Below are 23,886 nucleotides of genomic sequence, written 5' to 3' on the forward strand. Positions count from 1 at the left end.
AGACCATGGAGATAACCTCATTTAGGGTTTGCTATGTGAAAGACTGGTATTTTTACTGATATGAACTGCTTACTATTTATGCCCTTTTTCTTTTTGTTTCTGTTTATTTAGTGGCACTAACCAATGAAGTAGCTAAAAGGCAAGAAATAGTAGTAGGGGGAGAAAACAAAGGGCCTAGATAAATCTGAGGATCAAGTAAACATTCTGAATATTTGAGGTTCTCTACTGTATTATATGAGTTACAAAAATTGAATTTCATGAAATAAAAACCTATTTTAATTCACACCTCTGAAGATTCCTATTGCTTTAGGCATAATCACAGAAATGGGCTTTCTTTGGCCATTTGGCCAACAGTTTGGCTTCTGTTTCTGAACAGATAATTGTTGTTCATTTGCTTATTGTTGGGAAAAGCCAACATGAATAGAGAGGTGGAGATAGGAACAAACTACAGGTGGAGCTTTCTTGAAACAAGACCAGTTACTGCATATGTGGCCTTACATGTGACAAATTGGGGCATGATTCTTGAGTTGACCGAAAGAGTCACGATAAAATGTAATAAAAAAATATTCCATATAAATATGCCTTTTAAATGATATTTTTAAAAGTATTTTACATAAAACCTTTTAAAAATTCACCCATTTACAGCAGTGGCCTCCCGGCTGCATTAAATCTATTAGCAATTGAAGGTGAGGAAAGTAGTACTTTGTGCCCCCTTGTGGCCAAGTCAGTGTCCGTTGTCCTGTCTTCCTCCCTCCTCCGCTCCCCCTGCTTTCTGCTGCTCAACCAGGCTTCCTTGCCTTTTTTTTAAGCCACAGAAGGACATGCTCCTATTTCATTACAGTATAACAAATGGAACACTTGGAGAGGGGGGCATGGTTTTTATCACTGGGTCTGTTTTCTAATCTGAAAAAAAGAAGACCATAATGGTTTAGGTGGTAATGAGAAGTTTCTGGTAAAGGTGAGAGTACCTTTACCTAGCAACTCTCAGCTGCTGGAAATAAGCTGCTTAAGACTTTCCTGTTGGCACAAGGCATTTTATAAGAAGCTAGGGGTATTTTTTAAAATTTATCTTGCTTTTACGTGGTAGATGATTTTAATCTCCTGGGTTGGAACAGTGCCAGAATATAATCCAGAAAACCTGTTCCAAACTGCTATAAAAATACCATAAATATATTGCAGTGACTTTAGAAACCTTTATTCGTTTCACTAAAAAGAAAATCTGTTTTGCTGTATGTTCTCAGGTTTGTCCACCTGTCCATCTCAGCTAACTAAATTTGACCTGTGATTCCTTTTCCCTTTTGAGCAGCATTCTTACTGGGAAGGTTTCTTTCTCTGATGTGAATTCCATTCTCTTGCAGGCTAAGTGTGTGTGGAAACACCCACCCGGAGATGAGATATATCGCAAAGGTTCAATCTCTGTGTTTGAAGTGGATGGCAAGAAAAACAAGGTAAAAAGTGCGGACATCAGAAAAAAGGGTGAAAGTGTTGTACATTCACAGGTTTCAGAAATTTGTTTTATGTGCTGACATCAGAAAAAGGGGTGAAAGTGTTGTACATTCACAGGTTTCAGAAATTTGTTTTATCTCCATCTCACCTTGTAAAGAAGATAGAACTCTTCTATTGGCCAAAATACACAATTTCTGCTTCATTAACAATAATGGTATGATCTTTAAATTTTAGGCCTTTATCTGATAAGTATAAGAATCACTGGCCCACACATAAACGTTGTTTCTCTACTTCCAGATCTACTGCCAAAACCTGTGCCTGTTGGCCAAGCTTTTTCTGGACCACAAGACATTATATTATGATGTGGAACCCTTCCTGTTCTATGTTATGACAGAAGCAGACAACACTGGTTGTCACCTGATTGGATATTTTTCCAAGGTCAGCAGGATCTGGAGATTAAGAAGCTGATGACCAGAGCAGGGTGATTGATGTTGGCATATGGTGACTCAGATCACTGATGGAAAGAGGCAGTTCCCTGGGCAATGATGACAGCCCTTCTCTTAAAGGGTGGCGGGGGGTGGGGTAGAAATCCACATATCAAAGATTATTTAATGAAAATGTACAATTCTTTATTAAAAGCTTCTGATTCATTCATTTCTGGACTTGTGGATTGAAGCTGCCCATTAATTAATGGCCAGGGCCCTGCCTACTAACCCACAAGCCCACATCTTGTAGTCAAGTCAACCAGCTGTCCTGGCTTTGCTCTTTTCTGTGTTATTAGCTTCAAACCAGGAATATGTTCCTTTTGCCTGGTTTTCTAGCTGGGCTCCTTCAGTTGATAACGCCACTGTGCCTTTAAAGACTCAAGGCCAGATTTTGCTTATGACTTTTTAATGTAACAACTTTATTGAAATGTAATTCCCCTACCGTACAGTTCACTCCTTTAAAGTGTATGGTGCAGTGGTTTCTGGTATGGTCACGGAGCTGTGCAACTGCCTGGCAGTCACCACAATCAGTTTTTGTTACCCCAGTACGAAACCCCATACCCATAAGTAGTCACTCCTCATTTCCGCTCATTCCCTCCCAGCCCCACTGTCTCTATAAGTTTGCCTGTTCTGGACATTTCACATAAATGGAATCATGCAGTATGTGATTTAATTGTGTTTTGACCCCCTTCCAGAATGGGGACTTACTGTTTGGATTCCCTCCCTTCTCCAGTAGGCAACACTCTTTTGAAATACTGCTTTTAAAGAGGGCTGCTCTAGACTGACTCAGCGTTCTAAACCTCCTTGCCTTGCTCTGTGCCTGTAAGGAACCCAGAGTCAGCCCCCTTAAGATGAGACTGGAAATCTTAGAGCTAGGGAAACCCTGGGATCATCATAAAGGGTGTGGATGTACCAGCTGTGAGCCTGACAGCCACCCCTCAGATCTAGCTAGCATATATTTTGCAGGCAACCTTGTTTTGTATCTGTGGGACTGCTGATACCTTTGGTTCCAAATTCTCATGACCCACTCATCTGTTTGCTCTTGATTTTAGGAAAAGAATTCATTCCTCAACTACAATGTATCCTGTATCCTTACCATGCCTCAGTACATGAGACAGGGCTATGGCAAGATGCTCATTGATTTCAGTAAGTGAGACAGGAAAGTCGTAAGTTCCACAAGCAGGGACCATGTGAATATTGTTGTTTGTCTTTTTGTCCTGTGATCTGTCTGTACAGTTCCTGGCATGTAGTGGAATTACACTGGCATTAAGTGAATGAGTAAGTGGAAGAAATCTGAACATTGTCAGTTGGCCTGATACACATTGAACACTCAAACGAATACAGGACCCTGAGTTGGTACCTAACGGTGGGAGATATAGAGGATAGTAAAGTAAGCTCTTTAGGATTACCCCAGTTTGAGACTTACCGACGGCACATACCTGCATAAGGCTTCAAATTTGTTCTTGGGTGTTAGGATTTTTTTTTTTTTTTTTTTTTTTTTTGGGTGTTAGGAATTTTAGTTTTGTAAGCTTTTGTCTAGAGGCAGTCGTCTTATTAATCATGGATTCTGTATTTGGGGATTTGCCTACTCATTAAAATTTATTCATAAGCCCAAAATCAACCAACATGCCCATGGCAGCAAAAAAAAAAAAAAGTCACCATGCATTCCCAGATGAAGTTAAACAAGGTGCCTTGTTTCGGCTCTCTGTGTTTAAGCCAGTGTCCTTTTCATGGTCTATTAGTGCCATGTCATTCATATTTTTGTGCCTTTTTAAAAAATCTTTATTTATGTGGCTGCGCCAGGTCTTAGTTGTGCAGGATCTTCATTGCCTCGTGCGAGATCTTCGTTGTGGCGTGCGGACCTTTAGTTGCGGCATGCATGCGGAATCTAGTTCCCTGACCAGGAATCAAACCTGGGCCCCCTGCATTGGGAATGTGGAGTCTTAACCGCTGGACCACCAGGGAAGTCCCCATATTTTTGTGCTTTTTGTTATTGATTTTCTTTTCTTTTTTTTTTTTGGCTGCGCCACACAGCTTATGGGATGTTAGTTCCCCGACAAGGGATTGAACCTGGGCCCTTGGCAGTGAAAGTGTGGGGTCCCAACTACTGGACTGCCAGGGAATTCACTGTTGCTGATTTTAAATGGTCCCTAAGTGTAGTGCTGAAGTACTGTCTGGGAAGGCTGTGATGTGCCTTACAGAGAAAGTGTGTTTTATAGATAGGTTTTATTCACGCATACATTATTGTGCTGTTGGCTGTTAGTTCACTGTTAATGAATCAGTGATATGTATTAAATAGGTGTTTTTAAACAGAAGCACATAAAACGAGGTTATGTATTGATTGGTTGACAAAAATGTGACCAGCAGCCTACAGGAACCTAACCCTGTATCTCCCCTAAGAGCAGTGGTTTAATATTCGCTAATTCAGTGTTCACTGTGACTTTGTAGAATATAACTACTGTAAATAATGAGATTCAACCGTGTTTTATTCGATATTCACTGTAACATGACATATTTTAGTCAAATTAGAATTCTTAGAAACAGCTTTGTGATCCTTTTTTTTTTTTTGCGGTACGTGGTCCTCTCACTGTTGTGGCCTCTCCCGTTGCGGAGCACAGGCTCTGGACGCACAGGCTCAGCGGCCATGGCTCACGGGCCCAGCCGCTCCGTGGCATGTGGAATCTTCCCGGACCGGGGCACAAACCCGTGTCCCCTGCATCGGCAGGTGGACTCTCAACCACTGCGCCACCGGGGAAGCCCCCCCCCCTTTTTTTTTTTTAAGCCATCTGATAAGAGATGAATCAGGAAATGGCATAATCCACTAAGGGTTGAGGGGATTGTATATCTTTGAATAGGTAACACCTGTTTTATAATTGATATTGCAAAGCAGACTCTGCTCCTTAAATCTTTTTCCTTGTTGGTACATTGTTCTTACTAGGATGAGATACAGTGTCTGTATTGTTCCCTGGCAGGTTATTTGCTTTCCAAAGTGGAAGAAAAAGTTGGCTCCCCAGAGCGTCCACTCTCAGATCTGGGGCTCATAAGCTACCGCAGTTACTGGAAAGAAGTGCTTCTTCGTTACCTGCATAATTTCCAAGGCAAAGAGATTTCTATCAAAGGTTGGTTTTTGACTCTTAGAAAATGGTTGTTACTCAAGATGTTAGTTCCACTGAATATTCTGACTTTTCTATTTGGCCCTGTTCATGCTTTGTAACCTGCAAAGAAAATAACCCCATTCTGTATTTCATCTGAATATGAGAGCAGAAGGCCCACTAATGTGGACCACTCACTAAAGGTACCTAAGGATTCCAGAGTGTTTGGCCCTTGGGACTGATTATATGGTTTGGTTTCTTGGGACTGGTTATATGATTTGGTTTCTTACAGAGAAAATGTGGTGGGGTTTTTTGTTTTTTTAATTTTTTTTTTTGAGTTTTGAACTTTATTTATTTACTTATTTTTGGCTGTGTTGGGTCTTCGTTGCTGCACACAGGCTCCCTCTAGTTGAGGTGAGCGGGGGCTTACTCTTCATTGTGGTGCGTGGCCTCTAATTGCAGTGGCTTCTCCCGTTGCGGAGCACAGCACGGGCTTCAGTAGTTGTGGTTCGCGGGCCCCAGAGTGTAGGCTCAGTAGTTGTGGCACATGGGCTTAGTTGCTCTGCCGCATGTGGGATCTTCCCGGACCAGGACTCGAACCCGTGTCCCCTGCCTTGGCAGGATGATTCCTAACCACTGCCCCACCAGGGAAGTCTGAAGATGTGTTTTATAGATAGGTTTTATTCAGACATTCGTTATTGCGTCTCAAATCTCAGGTTGCTGACACTTTAATTCTCCACAAAAGTCAAGAAAGAAGAAAAACTTCAAGTCTTTTGGCACACACAGGAACTTCTAACATCCCTGAGTATTTGTGAGGATGGGAGAATTTAGTTTGGTCTGTCTTTGACCTTGATTTCTATAGGGGCCAAGTGGTTTCCTGCTGTAATATCCATCTTCTGTAGTTATTTTAACTGGTCAAATGAATGCTTCGTAAATTTCTTCTGAACAGCTTGGGTCAAGTAGTGAAGATTCCAAACATTTGGAGTCTGCATCTAGATTTCCTCCAAGGCAAAGGGGGCCTTGGTGGGGCAGGGCGGGGGTGGTGTCTACATTTTGGCCAAGTTCTCAGTAGCTCTTCTGTTTCAGAAATTAGCCAGGAGACAGCTGTGAATCCTGTGGACATTGTCAGCACTCTGCAAGCCCTTCAGATGCTCAAATATTGGAAAGGAAAACACCTAGTTTTGAAGAGACAGGTAAAGTTACTCTCAGCCTCTTGCTCATTGCTTAATGTCCCTTGAGGCCTAGCAGAGCAAAGTGGGGCCCTCACACCTTACAGGTAACCTTGCCTTAAAGGAGTCTGACTTTATGCATCCTTTACTTGGTCTCACCGTTAGGCTTATCTTAAGCTCCTGTCTCAGATTTGATGGCAGACGTGTAAGCAGCTCCAGTTAAGCAGCTTTACGTCGCACAGTCGTACTTCTATCCTTTGATGATTTTCTTAGATCGGATGAAGAGTGCCCATCTGTGGAGGAGAATCTTCATAAACTCCAGGGCCTGTGGAAGTGGTTTTAAATTCCTTTAACAAATGCCATCTCAACTCATGCCAATTTAAAAATTTTTTAAGTTGACTTATAACGTTTACTGATGGAATATGAATAATGATTTTCAGGTCTTACCGAAGGCATAGTAAGAAGAAATGGATTAGGTAGGAGAGCACTAGGTAAATCAAAAGATAATTTTTTTTTATATACCTGTCTCACACCTTAGTACATTATTAAATCTTTGGCCATTTCTTCTTTGCTAATAATCATTTTGGAATCCACTTACAAACATGTTTTAGTTGAACGTATATAATAATTTTTCCCATTGTTCTCTCTCAGGACCTGATTGATGAGTGGATAGCCAAAGAGGCCAAAAGATCCAACTCCAATAAAACCATGGATCCAAGCTGTTTAAAATGGACCCCTCCCAAGGGCACTTAAAGTGACCGGTTACTCCGAGCCAGCGAACCCCAGCAGTAGGAATCCGTACCCTAGGGATCTGTCTGTCATTTCTGTTGCTCTTGTGATTGGCAAGTACGGTATCCTTTGGGAAGGCCATCCCCCTCAGGACTGTCCTGGCTCCGACCTTCGTGTACACTGCAGACGCTGGTTCTGAGGAACTGTTGTTTCGGCCTCAGTGAGGTTGCCTGGATGGGATCTGTATTAGACTTGAGTGCAGATCCCTCGTGGCACCGACCCAAGGTGTTCTGTTTTGGTACTGTACCTGTCCAGTCACTGGTTCTCTCCTCTGGCCCCATGAGGTTGTGTCGTGTCTTCTAAACTTTGTAATAGTGCTTCTTCTTGCCGCCCAGTCACCAGACCACCAACTACGGTTACTGCCACCAGGACATTCCCAGTTACTCCTTACCTGTGTTCTTGGAGGGGCAGGGAAGAGGTAACACTTCTGAGTGTGTGTGTGTGCTGGGAGGGGTCCCTTCCCTTTGGATTTCATCTCACTTTAAGTTTTTTCCTCCATTTTTACTGAAAGACCTGTTTTTGATCAGTATCAGGCTGACAAGAGCCAAATACTTTTTTTTTTTTTTTTTTTGCCGTACGCGGGCCTCTCACTGTTGTGACCTGCCTCGGCGGGCGGACTCTCAACCACTGCGCCACCAGGGAAGCCCCGAGCCAAATACTTTTGAAGACTCGCAGGGATTAGTCTTGGTTACAGCACATTATCTGAGTGAGATGGAGAAAAGAATGGAGAAGTGGTGATTCTGTATTTGGATTTGAGTTCACCTGTGGGCAGTGGGCAACGTCTTGGTGGAAGGGAATGGAATACTACTTTTTGCCTCACCAGAAAGTGCCCAGTGGTAAATGTTTTCTTCTCTTTACTCCCTGCCCGTCTTTATGTTTGCAGGTGCCAAAATACTTTCCAGTTCTCCCTTTCATGCTGCATGTTAACTGGTTAATTATACTGCAGAAACCTTTTCACCAGTACCAGTCTGATATAGCATACCTGTACTTCCACATAAGTTACACTGCTTTTGTCTGAACATCCTTGGAGAAGTGATTGAAAATGACTTCCGTGTCTCAGCCCATGACTCAGCAAGGCAGAATGGCCACCCCTGCCAAGGTCTGCTTCCCTTTTCAACAGTGCCTCACCCTCCCTCTAAGACTGAAGTGCTTATGCCCTTCCAAGAACTCCTCCTCCATTTCCTTTTTGGGATTTACCACCATCCCCCCATTCTCTGGTCTCCTATTTTTGGTGTTGTTTAAGTGAAGGAAGAGATGCTCCCTCTAATTTCTCTCTAGCCCATTATAACCTGCTATCTTGGGGCAGCTTTTGATGTATGACATGTCACCCTTTCCAACTTGGTCTCTACAACACCGCTGTCTTCATGTGGAGCCCTCACCACAATCCCAACTCTGGTCGTTTGTGCCTTTCTCTTGTCGTCTTTGTACGCAGCTTATACTCACTGTGGGTTGGGGGGGAGCTAATTTTAAGCATGTTCAGTGGCAGCTCCCTGCCAGTGTCAGTGTCACTGTTAAAATTCATCCAAAAGCAACTTCACTGGGGCTTTTCTTAAGGGGTAAAGGCCTTTTACAGAAGCTAACCCTTCCCCACACGTGGTAGAATGTGCTGTTCTATATCTACTCCTCAATAAAGCATGTTCTCTGCTCAAGTCTGTTTCACCTAGGAGATCTCATTTGAGTAGAAAATGGTGCCACTGACCTGCTGCTAACAGGTAATGCGCTTGGGATTTATTTTCCTAGCAGTAAACTGACTGCTGAGGGACATGGTTTGTGGCTGGGGAAGGTTGTTTCTTCCTCTGTGATGCAGGGTATCTATGGAGGGAGTGCTTACTCTGAGCTTGTTTAGCTGATGGGATAAACTCTCCCTGCCACACTCTGGTTCCAGATAATAGGCATGCATAGCAATAAGTAATCTGTATTATCCATTCTTCCATTAAGTTCAAGGACAGAAAACCCAGCAGGAAGTTACGATATGTGGGGTACAATCGATAGCTGTGGGAGGTGGGAAAAGGTGGGTCCCTTCTTGTCTCCAGGCTTATTTGCCAGTAGTGAGCAGTGCCACCTCTAATCATTGTCTGTCTCAGGTTGAGATGATTTCTGAAAGTAGCTGCATTTTCCTGTAGCATTTACCTAGAGCAGGAAAAGGGTGGCCGGGCACTTTGCTATATGGTGGAGAGGAGGAGGGTGGAAATTGTATTTGCTGGGGTGATTTTGCCCACTGTGGCCAGCATGGTGAGAACCTCTCCTGGCAGACAAACTAAGGGTCCTCCTTGGTAAGGTTAGAGTCCAGTGTGTCACTTGACTGGGGGTGGGAGATGGGATGGAGAGAAGCTCAAGCTTATAAAAAGACCCTTCTTACACATCTTAGAAAGATGTGTGCCCAGATCTCCCTGTTATAGGTATTCACATCAAAGGGAAATTCTCTCTCACACATTTTGAAAAAATTTAGGTAGTTAATATGGACCACGAGAGTGGATGCTGAGAGGTCAAGGCACTTGAAGTTTTGTGCACAGTGCGGTCCCAAGCCTGCACCGATTGCCGCCCCCTTTTCCTCACCTAGAAATCAAAGGAAGATTTCTCTGGTTTAAATCCTTACAGGTATGGGAACAGACAGTTCAGGTCCTTGGCTGCTTTGAGTCAGCCTGTCCCCGCTGACTCCTTTTTACCTGCACAAAAGAAGCTCAGCTGCTTAGGCCCCTTCATTAGAAGAGCAAAAGTCTGGAGTCATTCCTGGATCTAGCTCCTGAAACTCTCTAGGTGGAAGCACCTACTCTATTTCTGGAGGGAGGAAGAGCCCTAGCGCGAGCTGGTTGCTTCCTGTCTGCTCAGCACTCTGCTGGGTACCTTCACACTGCCTTGTTTGACCCTCACGTTAGCTCAGCGCAATGGAAATTCACACCGCTTTTGCAGAAGGAAACCTAGAGCACAGGGTGACGCAGGAAGCGTCAAAGACAAATATTTTGGTCTGTCCAGCTTGAACCTATATCATTTGCTTTCTTGGCTTTTTTGATTCCTTAATGATTTATCATCTCCCTTCTAGTTAGATTTCCTTGCTTCAACTGTAGACCCCCATGCTTCTAGTGGCTTCCGCTGCCAGAAGGATGACAACACTGGTGAAAACTTTAAGATGAAAGAATTGATTTTAGTTGCTCCTATAGGCAGCATTTGGAGGCCAGAGACCTAAGCCAGGAAACAAAGATGTGCTTCATTCTGGCTCTGCTTCCGATTTAGGAATAAACTGTTTAGCAAGCACTGTCTGTCCCTTTACTTACATGGTTTCCTTCAGTCCTTACAACGCCACCGCTGTAAGGTGAGTATTGTAGCCCTTTTCCACATGAGAAAATTTGAGGCTCAGAGGTCTTGCTGCTGGGTTATAGAAACAGAATGAGAGCCTCGCTCCTCTGATTCCAAATCTCGTGCTTCTGACAGCACTACTGTGAGTCATCCGATGCCTCTGTGCCCGCTTTCCCATTTCTCACAGGGGGAACAGTGAGTCATAGTAAGTAACTTTTAGGAATATGGTGTGCCCTCTATAGGGAAGATGATGCTTTTGACATGTCCTCAGCTTTGGTTTGTCCCTGTGGTTCTGGGCAGGTTGCCTCGCTGGGGTTAGGAATGGCCTCTAATGGAGTTCATGGGAAGCCAGTATAGAAAAGTACCACAGCTTGCTTATAGCACACATTCCTTCTGGAATATGAAACCAGTGAAAAGCAGCTTTTTGAATGTCTATTAGTAACTAGTCGTGAACGTGGCTGCCTTTTCCTCTGAAGAGCAATTGATACGCCAAACATTGAAGAAGTGTAGTTTGTATGAAAAGTGCTAGGATCGAGCAGTGTGGCTCTCAGTGATCCTCACCCTTTTTACTTTCCTTCTGACCTTTTGAGAATCTAATCAAAGCATCGAGTCTTTTTTAAAAAATGTACATAAATGCAAATATGCACACATTTGTCTACAGTTCAGGAAATTGAGCCTTTGAAGTCCATTTCTGAACTGGGGTTAGTAAATAAGAAACCCTGGTTTGAGAAAGCTCCGGTGAAAAGGCAGGAACCCCACCTACCTGCCTTCACTCCCAGCCCATGACTAGTTTGTGTAAGATGACAGGTCCCGTCAAGTGAGGTACAGTGATGACAGGGAGGAGGCCTGGCTCACTGGCTCAACGTTCGGATCCTCACAGGTGTGCGTATATACACAGTGCTATACAGGGTTTTGCATGTTCAGAGAATAAGGTGAAAACTCTTGCTAAATATATATGATGTATGCTAGGAATTCTAGAAACTACTTTTTGCTATTCGTTGATATCATGGAATTGTAGAATTGGACCTCCTCTGGGTTTGCTCCAGCACTTTCTGCTATAAATTTGTATGACTGTCTCTTCCAGACTGTCTCCTGCTGATGGGGGCAGTTTAATTGCCCACATCCTTTGTGGTATCTTCAACAAAATGCCAATGAATGTCACTAAGAAGAAAAAAAAAAGGCTGCCCAGTGGCGAAAAATGCCCCTTGCTGGAGTATCAGTTTGTCTCTTCCGTCTTGTGCAATACGTGTAGATGCAGGTCACGCTGCTACCATTCTGGGGTTTGGGAGTTTGTTTATTTGTGCCCAAGAGTGGAGAAAATAACCTGTGCTGTTGCACAACTTTGGCTCCATTGCTCCTCCCAGATGTTCTATGTGAGATGTAAACACCTTTATCCTTGATAAGTCATGTCCATTCCAAGAAGTCAGTCTTTCTCAACTGGGTATTTGTTTCTGGAAACCACTCACCTTATGTTTAATCAGTTCCAAAGTTTTTAGGAACCTATACCCTTATCTCACAAAAAAGGTGTGGTAGATCCCCTCCAGAGATGGCCACCAACAATTTCTCCCGTCTCTGGATGTGTGTGCCGCTCCTTCCAGTAAGAGCTAATTTTCCTTTGGAGTGTGAGCTGGACTTTTTTTGGGGGGGGTGCTGGACCCTGGGAGGCCTGCAGTCAGGAGGCGGCTTGCACCGCCCCCTACTCCCACATTTCTCCCTGGGCACGGGTAAGGGGTGAGAATGAGGAAGAGAGACGCCTCACGATGAACAGCCAGTCTTGAGATGGAGACTTTCACTACAGGTCAAACAGAAGAATCTTAACTGGTTGTGCAGGCACCGTCTGGCCTCTCAGGGCCTCTGCTGTCACTAAAACCTTCCCTGGCACCCAGATGAAGGGCCTGGCCTCTCCACCAATGCCTTCTTCCCCTCCTTTTAAACAGCCTAACGACCCCACCCCCAAAGAATCAGGCGCCCCCCCAAGCCCCTAACCCATTTTCTTTTTGGAAAGAGGGACACAGAAGCTGAATGTTACGTAGCCCAGTGAATTAATGAATCGCCCTTTACCGCCGAACCCACACAACTCCCAGCTCAGTCCTTTGTTCACCTAGGTTTGGCCCCTAGGATTTCATTCTAGCTCTTTCTAAGCATCCTAGGGTCCTTTGTGTCCCGCCTGCCTATGAGCCACTGGGGCAGGACAATGGTCTCCCCGTCAGAAGGGGGGGTGGTGGCCGCTCCCTGAGGTGGGACCTGTTTCCTTCCTCTAGAGCTCTTCCCAGTGCTGGGAGCATGACTAGATGCCTGTGTCCCCAAAGCAGAGCAGTCAGTTGACGGGCCGCCTCATACACAAGAACTGATGAAGGACCTGGGACCCACTTCTGCCCCTTGAGGTTATGATGGTGGGTAGGGAGGGGGTGCCAGCTTTCAGGCAGGGGCTTGTCACCTTTACCTGTGTCCCAAGTCTGTTTTCCCACCTCGGGTGGGGAGCACAACTGTTCAGTATTTCCCTTAACAACCCTGCAAAAAGGTCTCCCAAATGCTGACATGCCAGGCCCCTGGGCAGGGTGCAGAGCCCAGGCCATCCCTGCCCTCTGCCCTGCACCAGAGAAGAAGCCATCCACTGTTCATTGGTTTATTGAGCTCCTGCTGTGTTCTGGGCACAGGAGATAGGGGAGTGGGGGAGACTCATCCTGCTGTGCAGTGAGGTCCAAGTGAGGGGGGGTGCGGGCAGGGTCACTAGTTCACAGTGGTGACAGCAGTGCACTTACGCACGACTGCTGCTTGAGACCGAGAGTCCTGGGAGGAGCCCCAGTGATTTCAGTGAGGGCCTGGTGGTAGGGACATGCTGGCGATGAGCCCAGGAGACACGGAGGCTGGCTGGTTGGCTGTCACGTCCAGGTAGGGAGAAAGGGGTTTTTCGTCCTCTGGGAAGCACGTGGCGGGGGCTCTCTCTCTGACCAGTGGTCCTCATCCTCTCGGCCTGGGAAGAGTGCTGCACGTGGCCGGCGGTTAGGGGAGACTGGTCTGCCTCCTCCACCCTCGGAGCCCTTCCCTAGTCATCCACCCAAGGCCCTCCACGTCCCTAACTCGCGTTTCTCCAGCTGCAGATATCTAAGGCAAATTACAGGTTCATCTGGCACAGCTTCCATTTTTCAACCATAAACGCCTCCAGAGCATGGAGGAGCCAACCCTCACTAATCCTCTAAAGAAAGGGAGTGGTAATCCACCACTCAAAATTCCAAAGGCCCTCCTGGGGCCACGGGAAGTGCCCTGGCCTAGGGAGCAGGACACACAGTGTTTAGTCCTGGCTCTGTTATCAGTTCAGTGTGTGACTTTGGGCAAATTATTTCCATCCCTGAAAAATGATTTCTAAGGCTCCTGCCGACACTCTGCATGGAGGGACATTCATTTCCACATTGGCATTGGGTTGACTTCCATGGCCCTTCAAGTGGAATGGCTCAGACACTTAGGAAAAACTCTTGGGGGAATATAGAGGACTTTCCCATCTTTATTCCCAAGAGCCTATGTTGGAAGGAGCAGGTATCAGGGAAGCTAGAGAGCAGTCCACAGGTCTGCGGCTCTGGGGGGAGAGGTCAGGATTAGGAAAGCAGACTTGAGCTTGGCGTCTTTGATCAGCTGCGACACCCCCTGCCCTTCCTCTTGAGCTGACTGGCTTGAGCTATGGATCCTTCCCCAGCTCGATTCACTTATCTACTTTGATGCGTGTTCATTTATTGAACGTCCCCTTGAACCCCTTTGGGGTTGTGGCCCCTGCCAGTAGGCGTTAGCTGATAACTACTTAGGGTGTTACCCCTCCCAGGGCCATTTGCCTTTATTTATAATCGTTGAAGATAGGAAATACCTTAAGACTTTCTAACAACGATTAGTAAGGGAATATGGGGGATGTTCCAGGGTCTGAAAAACCACACATTACTCTAGCTTCAGCTGGCCCTGAGAGGGGGGTGCCTGGGTGTGTTGGGGGTAGAGAGGGTGCAGCTTCAGGGCTACGGCTGTTACAGGCCTGGATCATCAAAGGGATCATGATCTCCCTGCACCTCGACTGCTCTCTTCCGTGGGGCCTCTGCCTAATAGCTTGTGGGGAACCTTTCTGTCTGGCCAGCTGCCTGGCCCCCACTGTGGAGACTGGCAGAAATGTGTCTGGTCACTTTCTCATTATGCCCTTGCAATCCAGTAGAAGCTCTCCTCTACCTTCTGTAGATGGTCCTCCCCTGCCCAGGTGGCCCTGGACTACTGGTCCTCGCTGATACCCTGGTGGTGAAGAGAGGAGATAGAGAAGAAAAAGAGAGTGCAGTAGAGGAAGGCTGTCTTGGGAACCAAGAAAGACAGGGCCAGAGCTGCGGCCTCATGAATGGAGTCTCTTCTCAATCAGTCTAGGAGCTGAGGTTCATTCATTCACGGATGCATTCACTGATTCCTTCCTCTTTCTCCTCCATTCTCCCTCCCTTCTCCCCTTCCTTCCACAAACACCTTGTGGGCACCTCTAATAGAAACTGTGGGGACAGAGGAGATGGCAGACCTCTACCTGCCTGTGGGGTAGTTCCTGCTCTGGGGACACCAGCCATGTGACCCAGCAGAACAGTACAAGGCAGTGTGCCAAGGAGGGCACCGTGCCCAGGCTATGGAGACAAGCTCTGGGTAAGGCAGGCAGGCAGGCAGGGAAAGAGAGGAGCTAGGAGTCCTGTCAGTGAGGGCGCCCGGGAGGATGTGGTGAGTCTAGGGCGTTAGGTTTGCTCCTGAGAGCACTGAAGGGTGGTGGGTAAAGGTTGGTTTGTTTTCTTTTGATATTGTTTTTCCCTTTTCACCAAAAGGACAACTTTTCACTTTTAAGGTCCTTCTGGATTGATTAGTTTCTCCAACTCCAGGCTTTAGTAAGACCCAAGGTAATTTTGGACCTTTGGCAGAACTAGGTTCATCCCCGTATTTTCCATATCCCTGCAGCTACTCCCCAGGTATGCACAGACCGCCTCTCTAAGGAAACAACCAGGGAGCCTAGCATGCGGCCAAACCATGCTGCCCCGGTCCTCCACAATGCCAGCCTGGTGCGCCCTGGCCAGAGCAGCTCTCCCACCTCCCTGGACAACTCGGTTCTCCCTAGGGAGCATGCTGGGGGAAGGTCTGGACAACACTTACCTCTTCTCTCTGGCTGGATGGGAGGTATTCCTGGGGGAAAGAGAGAGAAGGAATGAGGGCTGCACCGCTTCCCTGGGGGCCCAGTGAGGTGAAAGGGCTCATGGCTCTTTGGGATCCCGCACCTTCGGTGGGTCTTCAATGGAACTCCAGTCACCCCCTGTTGTCCTGGTGTGGCTGGGCCGCACAAGGTACACTCTGGGTAGGAGGCAGTGTGGGGTAGTAGGAAGTGCGCATACTTTGGAGTCATTGCTCCTGGCACCAGCTGGGCATCCTTGGGAAGGTATTTAGCCTATCTGAGCTTTAGCTTCCCTGCTGGTGGTAAAGGGGATATTGTGAGATTTAATCACATGTGAGCACAGTGTTCAATAATTTTTTTTTTTTTTTTGGCCATGCCACGCAGCATGCGGGATCTTAGTTCCCTGACCAGGGATCGAACCTGTGCCCCCTGCAGTGGAAGCGCGGAGTCCTAACCACTGGACTGCCAGGGAGTTCCTCAGTAAATATTTCTCATATAATCCCTTCCCCTGCTTCCTCATGGGTTGCTGGATTTGGAAGAGAGCTCTGAAACGGCCCAGTCCAAAACTCATTTTGTAGAGGAGGAAACTGAGGCCAAAAGTGTTTGCTCACAAGTTGATTTCCTCTATTTTTTTTTTTTTTTTTTTTTTTTGTGGAGGTACTGGGAAGGTTTTCTCTATTTTTATACGCATTTTTTAAGTTACAAAAGCAGTCTCTGGGGACTTCCCTGGTGGTCCAGTAGTTAAGACTCTTGTGCTTCCACTGCAGCGGGCACGGGCTTGATCCCTGGTCGATCCCATGCCATGTGGCATGCCCCCCGCAACAAAAAAAGAAAAGAATAAAAAAGCAGTCTCTGAATAAATGCCCACTATAAAATGGTAATGTAGAGGATAGTGTAGTAAAAGTCCCTCTTAACTCTCTCCCTCACCTCCACTTCCTATCCTAGGCGTAAACACTGTAGACAGTTTGATATTTATCCTTCTGGAACTCTCCCTATGTTTTCATATATATATCTGTGTAAGTATGTAGTGTTTCTTTTAAACAGGTAAACTCCTATCTTACATATTGTTATATAATTTGCTTTTTCCACTTAACCAGTATCTTGGAGATCTTTATCTTTCCACAGATCTGCCTCATCCATTTTAATGGCCATAAAGGGTATGGATGTGCCCTATATATATATATATATTTTTTTTTTTTAATATAAATTTATTTATTTAGTTTTGGCTGCATTGGGCCTTTGTCGCTGTGCGCAGGCTTTCTGTACTTGCGGCGAGCGGGGGCTACTCTTCGTTGCAGTGTGCGGGCTTCTCATTGCGGTGGCTTTTCGTTGCGGAGCACGGGTTCTAGGCGCACGGGCTTCAGTAGCTGTGGCACACGGGCTCTAGAGCACAGGCTCAGTAGTTGTGGTGCACGGGCTTAGCTGCTCCGTGGCATGTGGGATCTTCCCGGGCCAGGACTCGAACCCGTGTCTCCTGCATTGGCAGGTGGATTCTTAACCACTGTGCCACCAGGGAAGCCCAAAGTGCCAGTTCTTTCATATCCTCACCAATACTACTTTAAAAAATATACAATATTGGCAATAAGAAAAAGAAAACGGCTCTCTGTTCAGACTGTTCTCTCTTTGTCCCCCCAGGACATGAATCACGGGTCAAGCGTGCCCTCAGGGAACATAGGTTCATTTTAATAATTCTATTTGAGCCAAAGAGAATCAACTAGAAAGCTTAGCGCATGCCTTTACTCACATCTAGAGGCTGATCTTGAGCACCACCACCTCTCTCCAGTCATCCATTGTATTGAAGGAAGGGCGCCAGCAGGATGCAATGCATTTGTCCCCACCCTTAGGGTGACTGCACTCCCCGGATGCTGGAGACAGCCCTGGTTTGCACCTGTTGCCTGGCATAATTACCACTCTCTGAAGTATCCTGGTTTGGATGATAATTGACATGGACACTCTATCCCATCCCATCACATGAGCGCCCCCTACTGGACTGGAGTAAGAGCTGCTGTAAGCTAGGGTCTCTGCTTGGTGTAACAGAACCCACCCAGAAGCCCTCCTCGCTGGGCACCCGCCCACTTCTGTCACTCACCTCCCACCTGCTTCCCCATCAGTCCAAAGAACTGGCTCGCTTTGCCCCTCTTCACTTCCCAGAGCTGGAGCTGAATGCTGGGCACAACATCTTCCCGAAGAAGCAGAGAGTTCCTTAGAGTTGGGGCAAGGAGACAGCCTGAGCAATAACAATCTCAATAACACGGGCTCCGTGCTGCCACTGAGCTCCTTTGCACATTTTACACAATACTGTAAATAATAATAATAATTAATAGCTAACATTTTACCATGTTCCTAAGCACTTGCATATATTAATTCACTTAATCCTCACCAAAACCACATGAAGTAAGTACTATTACTGTCACCATTTTACAGATGGCAACACTGAAGCACAGAGCAATTACCAGCAAGGATGTGAGATGAAGCCAGAACTCAAACCCATGTCATCTGGCTTAAAGCTCAAACACTCCGGTCACAATCTCATTTACTCTTCGCAACAACCATATGAAGTAGGGGCTGATTTATCCCTGTTTTACAGGTAGGGAAACTGAGACTTTGGGAGGTTAAGTGACTTGTTCAAGGTCACACAGGAAGTGGTAGAGCCAGTAGAGCCACTCAGGAAGTCTGACTCCAGAGCACAGGTTCTGCTCCATCTTGGGAAATGTCTCCAATATAGACAAGGAGGGGGCAGCTGATGAACTTGGGGTGGGCACCCAGTTGGCGAGATGAGACTGCTTCCCCTCCAACCCCCTCTCTAACTCCTGTTTTCCTCTCTTCCCCCGGCACTACCACCCTTGTCCTGGATTTATCCTGCCCTAGAACCTGGGCATCCCTGTGAGGATAATGGCATGTGGCTTGGGGTGGAGGCCACTCCCCTGGGCAAAGACATTTTCATCCTTGAGCTGATGGGGTGAAAGTTCTGGACTAAGGACTATAGATTTAAGTTCTCATTCCTCCGTTAACCTTTGTGACCTTGGCCGAAGTCCTCTCCTTCTCTGGCCTTAACTGCAGCCTCTGATGAAGGCCCTGCTTAGTTCTGCTGAGAGGGAGAGATGCTTACTAGTGGAGAGAATGACAGTGGGTGACGTTCTTTAGACCGTCTTCACATCTCTATATCCCCAGTACCTGGCACAGTGCCTGGTACACACAGGAGCTCAGCATGTGTGGGATACAGGATGCTGAATGAAAGGTCCTTTCTCTGATAGTCTGGGAATAGGGAAGAGGATGGGGTCTCCTTTTCCAGGAAGGCTGAGACAGGTGAACAGAGCCCTAGAGTAACACAAGCCACCTGCCAGGAGGCTGGCAGCTGGGGTTGGGTCAGGGACTTGCTCTTCCATTCCCAGTTTCCCCAGGGACAGAACTGGAGCTTCGGGGACCAGCAGGGACCTGGCTGGGGTGCAGTGGAGACCCCTTCGCCTCTCACAGTTCGTCCCAACTTTTGGGATCAGGAGTGAATTGTTTTCTAAGCTTTGGACGAATTCAGTCACTTCCAATCTGTCTCCTCCCCAGGACATCAATGGCTGGGGCCGCTGTCTCGGCCTGGAGTCGCCTAGCCTGGCCAGGAACCGGAAAAGTGTCTTTGGACCCATTTCTGAAAATCGTATGGAAAGCACTTTGCCTTGGTAAAAGGCAGTCTTCAGATGCAGGCTGGAGAGAATGGCTTTTTATGAATTAAATAAGACTCACCTTTCTCCCACCCACTGGGTTTCTGGGGGGCCTTTAGGAGGCATCTTTCACTCAGGAAGGACTCTTGCCCTCACTGGAAGCCCTCCTTATCCATTTAGCCCAAATCCCCAGCTCCAGGGCTAACTGCAGGCGGGGAGACCTGAGAGCTAGGGAGGCGGTCGGATCATCCCTGACAGAGGCACCGTTCCTCCCGTCACCTCACTTGGATTAATGGTTCCTGTATCCCAAGCCCTGTGTCTCGGGAAGCAGAGGGATGTTAAATGAGAGTGAGCAGAGAAGAAGCATCAGAACCAGGTGAGGTGTTTGCAGGTGCCCAGCAGTACCAGTTGAAGTTGATGATGATGTTTCCCATGTGGCCATGTAGAGAGGCCACCATCACACAGCTTCCCTGGGCCTGGGCACAGACTCCATGTCAAAGCTGGAAAAAAAAAAAACCTTGGGGATCATCCTCTCCCCACTGCCCCCATTTTACAAGTGAGGAAACTGATGTGACCTTCCCCAGTTCGCACAGAGTCAGTGGAGAAGGTGAGACTTGAACCTGGGTCTCTCCAGCCTGCTGTCTTCTCAATGGCACACACTTCCACATTCAGACAAACCAGGAAGGAAACCTGCCATGAAGGAAACCCACCAGGAATGGCTGTTATTCGATGGCTCGTCCTGTGGCCCCAGTATGTTCACCATCCCAGGACTTGGAGGAGCCAGGCCCCACCCAGTCCCATCTGCCCTCCTGGAGGCCTTCCCTGAGCACCGGGCCAGTTTGTCTCTGATCCACTGGCCTTGCTCCCCTGTCTGATTGGAACTCCCCAAGGTCAGGATCTTTGTCTCCCTGACCAGACAGGGTGGGGCGCAGATGCTGTGTCTCTAACTTTGAGATTTATTCCCAGTGACAGAACTCAGGTCAGTTTAGTAGGAGAGACTGGCAGTCAAACCAGTACTTGTCAGGAAATAAGAGTTTCTGCGTGTGAGACAAAACAGTGATCCCGCCCCAAGTTGACCCCCTTGAAAGGAAATGCTGGACAATGTCCTCTGAGGCACAAATACACAGAATCAGACCTTGGGCAAGGTGTACAGTTGTGACTTTTTTAAAATAATAATTAATTTATTTATTTTTGGCTGCGTTGGGTCTTTGTTGATGGGTGTGGCTTTCTCTAGTTGCGGTGAGCGGGGGCTATACTTCGTTGCGGTGCGTGGGCTTCTCATTGCGGTGGCTTATCTTGTTGTGGAGCACGGGATCTAGGCGCGTGTGCTTCAGTAGTTGTGGCACACAGGCTCAGGAAGTGGCTCACGGGCTCTAGAACGCAGACTCAGTAGTTGTGGCGCATGGGCTTAGTGGCTCCACTAAGCATGTGGGATCTTCCCGGACCAGGGTTCGAACCTGTGTCCCCTGCATTGGCAGGCGGATTCTTAACCACTGCGCCACCAGGGAAGTCCCTGTACAGTTGTGCTTTTGAAGCTGCATAACCTTGGACAAACTGCTTGACCTTTCTGTGCCTCAGTTTCCTTATCTGTGAAATGGGGATAGTAATGGTACCTTCCCCACCGACTGATATGAGGATTACAGGGGTTAATATTTATGAAGCATTTAGGACAGCGCCAGGAACATAGTATATGTTAAATAAGTGTTTGTTAAATGAAGTGTGAGTGCATGCATGCACGCGCGCACACACACACACACACACACACACACACACACACACACACTGTTGCTTCCATATGCATGCAACTCTTTGGAGGTCTGCCAGGCCAGGGGCCATGACCTTGAACCTGCCCAGGGAGGGAAGGCAGACACCCTGCCTTGCAGTGTACAACCTGCTCTCCTGGCAGCCATAAAGGGGATCTTCTGCCCCCTCCACCATGTATCATCCCCTGCTTCTCCCCAAAGGTACCTACCTCCAGGGTCACGGTCCCCCAGGACCCAGCTTCAGCATCAAGTGCTAATTCCTTGTCACCTGCCACAGCGCAAGCAGACAGCCCCGTCAGGAGAGGCAGGATGAGGCAGAGCAGCAAGGTGAGCACTGCTCTGTCCTGGGACCCTCGGGGAGCCCCTCTCAGTCCACAGACCGCCGCTAGCAGGCTCCGTCCTCTCTCTCTGGCTCCTCTCGGCAGGTGGGGGAAACTCCACCTGTTCTGTCCTCCCAGCTACTGGCTTCTTCCTTCAGCTTATCTGACCCCCGGGGCCATTTCCTGTGACTGCCCCCCGCCCCCACCAGCTGGAAAAGCCAATGATACCACGAGCTGCCCAGAGAAGGGACCAGGTCTCCTCCACTGCCGCCCCCCCAGCAGTTGATCTCTTGCAACACCGCCTCACCGTCGGCTGCATTCCCCTCGGGAGGCAGGTGTACAATGGAGCAGTGCGTGGGGCCTGGTGCTTCCGGCTTCCCGACTGGAAGCCCCGAGCAGGCAGCGTCATCTTGGAAATGGGAAGGGGGAACTGCCTGGCTTCTCCCTTACCCTGTAAGAGAGGCCTCTCCCCAGAACTTAGTATTCTACCACTAGTCTCCCCTTCCAGCCACTGCACCCCTTCCTCGGCATTCCCCGCCATCAGTAGTCCTCATGTGAACATGGTTGCACATGTCCTGCCCTAAGAGGTAAGACAATACGTAAAGAAATAAGGCTCCTCACAGGCAGGAATTGGGATTTGCCAGAAAAATGACCTCCTGCTCAAGTGTCGTCAGCTCTAAGATATCTTCCCACTGCTGGGATCTTTTCAAAGCCCTAACCTGACCTATCTCTCCCTGCTTGCAACCTTCCAGTGTCTCCCCACTGCTCCATCCATCTGTCCATCTGTTAGTGTAGAACAAGGGTCCTGTGGTCAGAGAGCCCTGAATTCCATTCCTAGCTCCCCCACTAAATAGCTATGTGACCTTAGGCATGTTACTTAACCTTTCTAAACCTTGGAATCCTCATCAGTAAAATGAGATTATTAATAGCACTTATTTCCAAAGTTGAGGATGAAATGGGAAAATGCATGTGGAGCACTTAGCACAGTACATGATGGTAAATATTTAATACCCATTAACTATCATTCCTATTACTATTATTGACACTTGGGTGAGGCACTGGGCCACAGAAGATGAATAAGACACTGTCCCTGTCCCTGTCCTACAGCATCTCACAGTCTCTAGGAAAGGAGACCTCTGGTTGGCAGATAAGCTGTGTTCAGTTTGCTCTGTGCTGGCACAGAGGTGGGGGCAGGAGAAGGCCGCGCTGTCACCCCCCTTCCTAGTCTGCCCATTTCCTGCCCCCAGACAGCTTCACCACCTGCTCCCAGACAGGACAAGTTTCCCTGCTTCTATGCTTTGGCCTCAGCTGTTGCCTCTGCCTAGACTTCCTTTTCTACCTGGTGAACTCCCACTCATCCTTAAAGGTCTGCTTAATGATCATCCCCAGTAGAGTTTCTCTCTTTTCGGACTCCAGCAAGAATTAGTTGGCTCCTTTCCTAGGCTTTCCCAATATCTCCTACTCATATCTCTTGCAGCTCTGCACAGGCTGTGGTCAGAGGCTGTGCAGGTTGTGTCCTGCACAGAGGAGGCTGCCGACGGGGGGAGTGAAGGTGGAAACCTGCCCTCACTCTGCTCACTGCGCCACACAGCCTGGCAAGAGGCTTCACCCCCTGCAAGAAGGTGCCTGGCTCCATTTCTCCCAGAGGGGCCAGCTGGGCTGAGGACAGCCCTGCTAGGCTGCCGTATTATGTCACGAATGCTCTGAGAGCGGGGCTGTTATATATGTGTGCTTAGCACACAGTGGGTCCTTAAGAAACGTGCAACTACCCTTAAGTCCAGGCCAGTGAAGGCAGAGATGAATAAGGACAAGTGTGGAGGTTTGGGGGAGGACAGCTTCATACACACCACGTCCACCCCCTTCCAGGAATCTCTTTGGTGAATCCCGACCTGATGGTTTCAGAATCCCTGCATTTGCTAAAATGCAGGTTCCCCAGCTCAGCCCTTTTGACACAGCCAACTCTAGTCTGTGGGTCTGAATCTACACAGCCCCTGGCTGAACTTTCCCAAGGGCAGGGCACTTAATAGCTCACAATCCACTTAGTTTTTCCACTGTTGTTAACAAGTTCTTCCTTGTTAACAAGGGATGAAGGGCCCCTTCACTTTACAGATGTAGAAACTGACACTGGGTTTCACAAGCCAGCAGGTTGGGCTTGCTCTAGGTTACACTGAGAATTTGTGGCGGACTAGCATCCCGGGTCCCCAGTCAGCTGCTTCCCACCTTCCCACAAGGGCAAGCAGCATATGGGTGGAGGCAGAGTAAGAGCATGGCCCTCTGGATAGGGGTGATGCCTTCCCATTCTGCAGATCCAAACCAGGTGACCCTAGGAGCCAAGGAACCTCTCTGAGCCTCAGTTTCTCCATCTGAGGAAGTTGGAGCCACCCCTTATCTGGTGGTGGTAAAGGTTTCATAAATGCCCACCCTTAAAGAGCTCAGCAGAGTGCCTGGCACATAGTATGTGCGCAATTAACCCGAACTTATGTGTTGTGATTATTCGACCTCTGGAACCCTGGACCTCAGCGCTGGTCTCCTGGCCCCAGCTGCGCGGGACAAGTGTGGGGGGTGCACAGCGGGGAGGGGGCGGGGCCACGGGGCAGAGGAGAGGGCGGCGGGAAGAAGGGAGAGAAAATCCCAAAGGCCCGGAAGGCCGGGAGGGAGGCCGGGCACGGGCTGGAAACCGCGGCTATTTGCAGCTTTGCCCTTGGGCTGAGGTC

The 23,886-nt window shown here is 47.9% G+C and overlaps 2 protein-coding genes across 6 annotated transcripts in view; one reads left to right on the top strand and one right to left on the bottom strand.

Moving 5' to 3' along the window:
- The window catches only part of KAT7 (lysine acetyltransferase 7), a 29,634-nt gene extending 22,057 nt beyond the window's left edge, over window positions 1–7,577 (top strand). For 3 of the 5 annotated variants that reach the window (XM_024743634.1, XM_024743641.1, XM_024743655.1), the window contains 6 exons: window positions 1,359–1,448; window positions 1,744–1,884; window positions 2,984–3,077; window positions 4,904–5,050; window positions 6,110–6,216; window positions 6,844–7,577. In XM_024743634.1, coding sequence (XP_024599402.1) covers window positions 1,359–1,448; window positions 1,744–1,884; window positions 2,984–3,077; window positions 4,904–5,050; window positions 6,110–6,216; window positions 6,844–6,945 — 681 coding nt within the window. In that variant the 3' untranslated portion in view covers window positions 6,946–7,577. Of the gene's footprint in view, window positions 1–1,358; window positions 1,449–1,563; window positions 1,661–1,743; window positions 1,886–2,983; window positions 3,078–4,903; window positions 5,051–6,109; window positions 6,217–6,843 lie in introns of those variants that run through there. The other 2 variants (XR_003003081.1, XM_024743645.1) reach the window with 2 other exon arrangements.
- A 5,580-nt stretch (window positions 7,578–13,157) lies between these two features.
- On the bottom strand, window positions 13,158–21,581 carry TAC4 (tachykinin precursor 4). The gene is made up of 6 exons (XM_024744487.1): window positions 21,480–21,581; window positions 21,058–21,196; window positions 17,526–17,615; window positions 15,421–15,450; window positions 14,479–14,538; window positions 13,158–13,249 (listed from the first exon to the last, which is right to left on the bottom strand). Exons 1-6 carry the CDS (start codon window positions 21,579–21,581, stop codon window positions 13,158–13,160), a joined length of 513 nt encoding a protein of 170 aa, XP_024600255.1.
- Window positions 21,582–23,886: the final 2,305 nt, after the last annotated feature.

Source organism: Neophocaena asiaeorientalis, unplaced genomic scaffold (genome assembly GCF_003031525.2).
Source record: "Neophocaena asiaeorientalis asiaeorientalis breed wild unplaced genomic scaffold, Neophocaena_asiaeorientalis_V1.1 scaffold1, whole genome shotgun sequence".
NCBI lineage: Eukaryota > Metazoa > Chordata > Mammalia > Artiodactyla > Phocoenidae > Neophocaena > Neophocaena asiaeorientalis.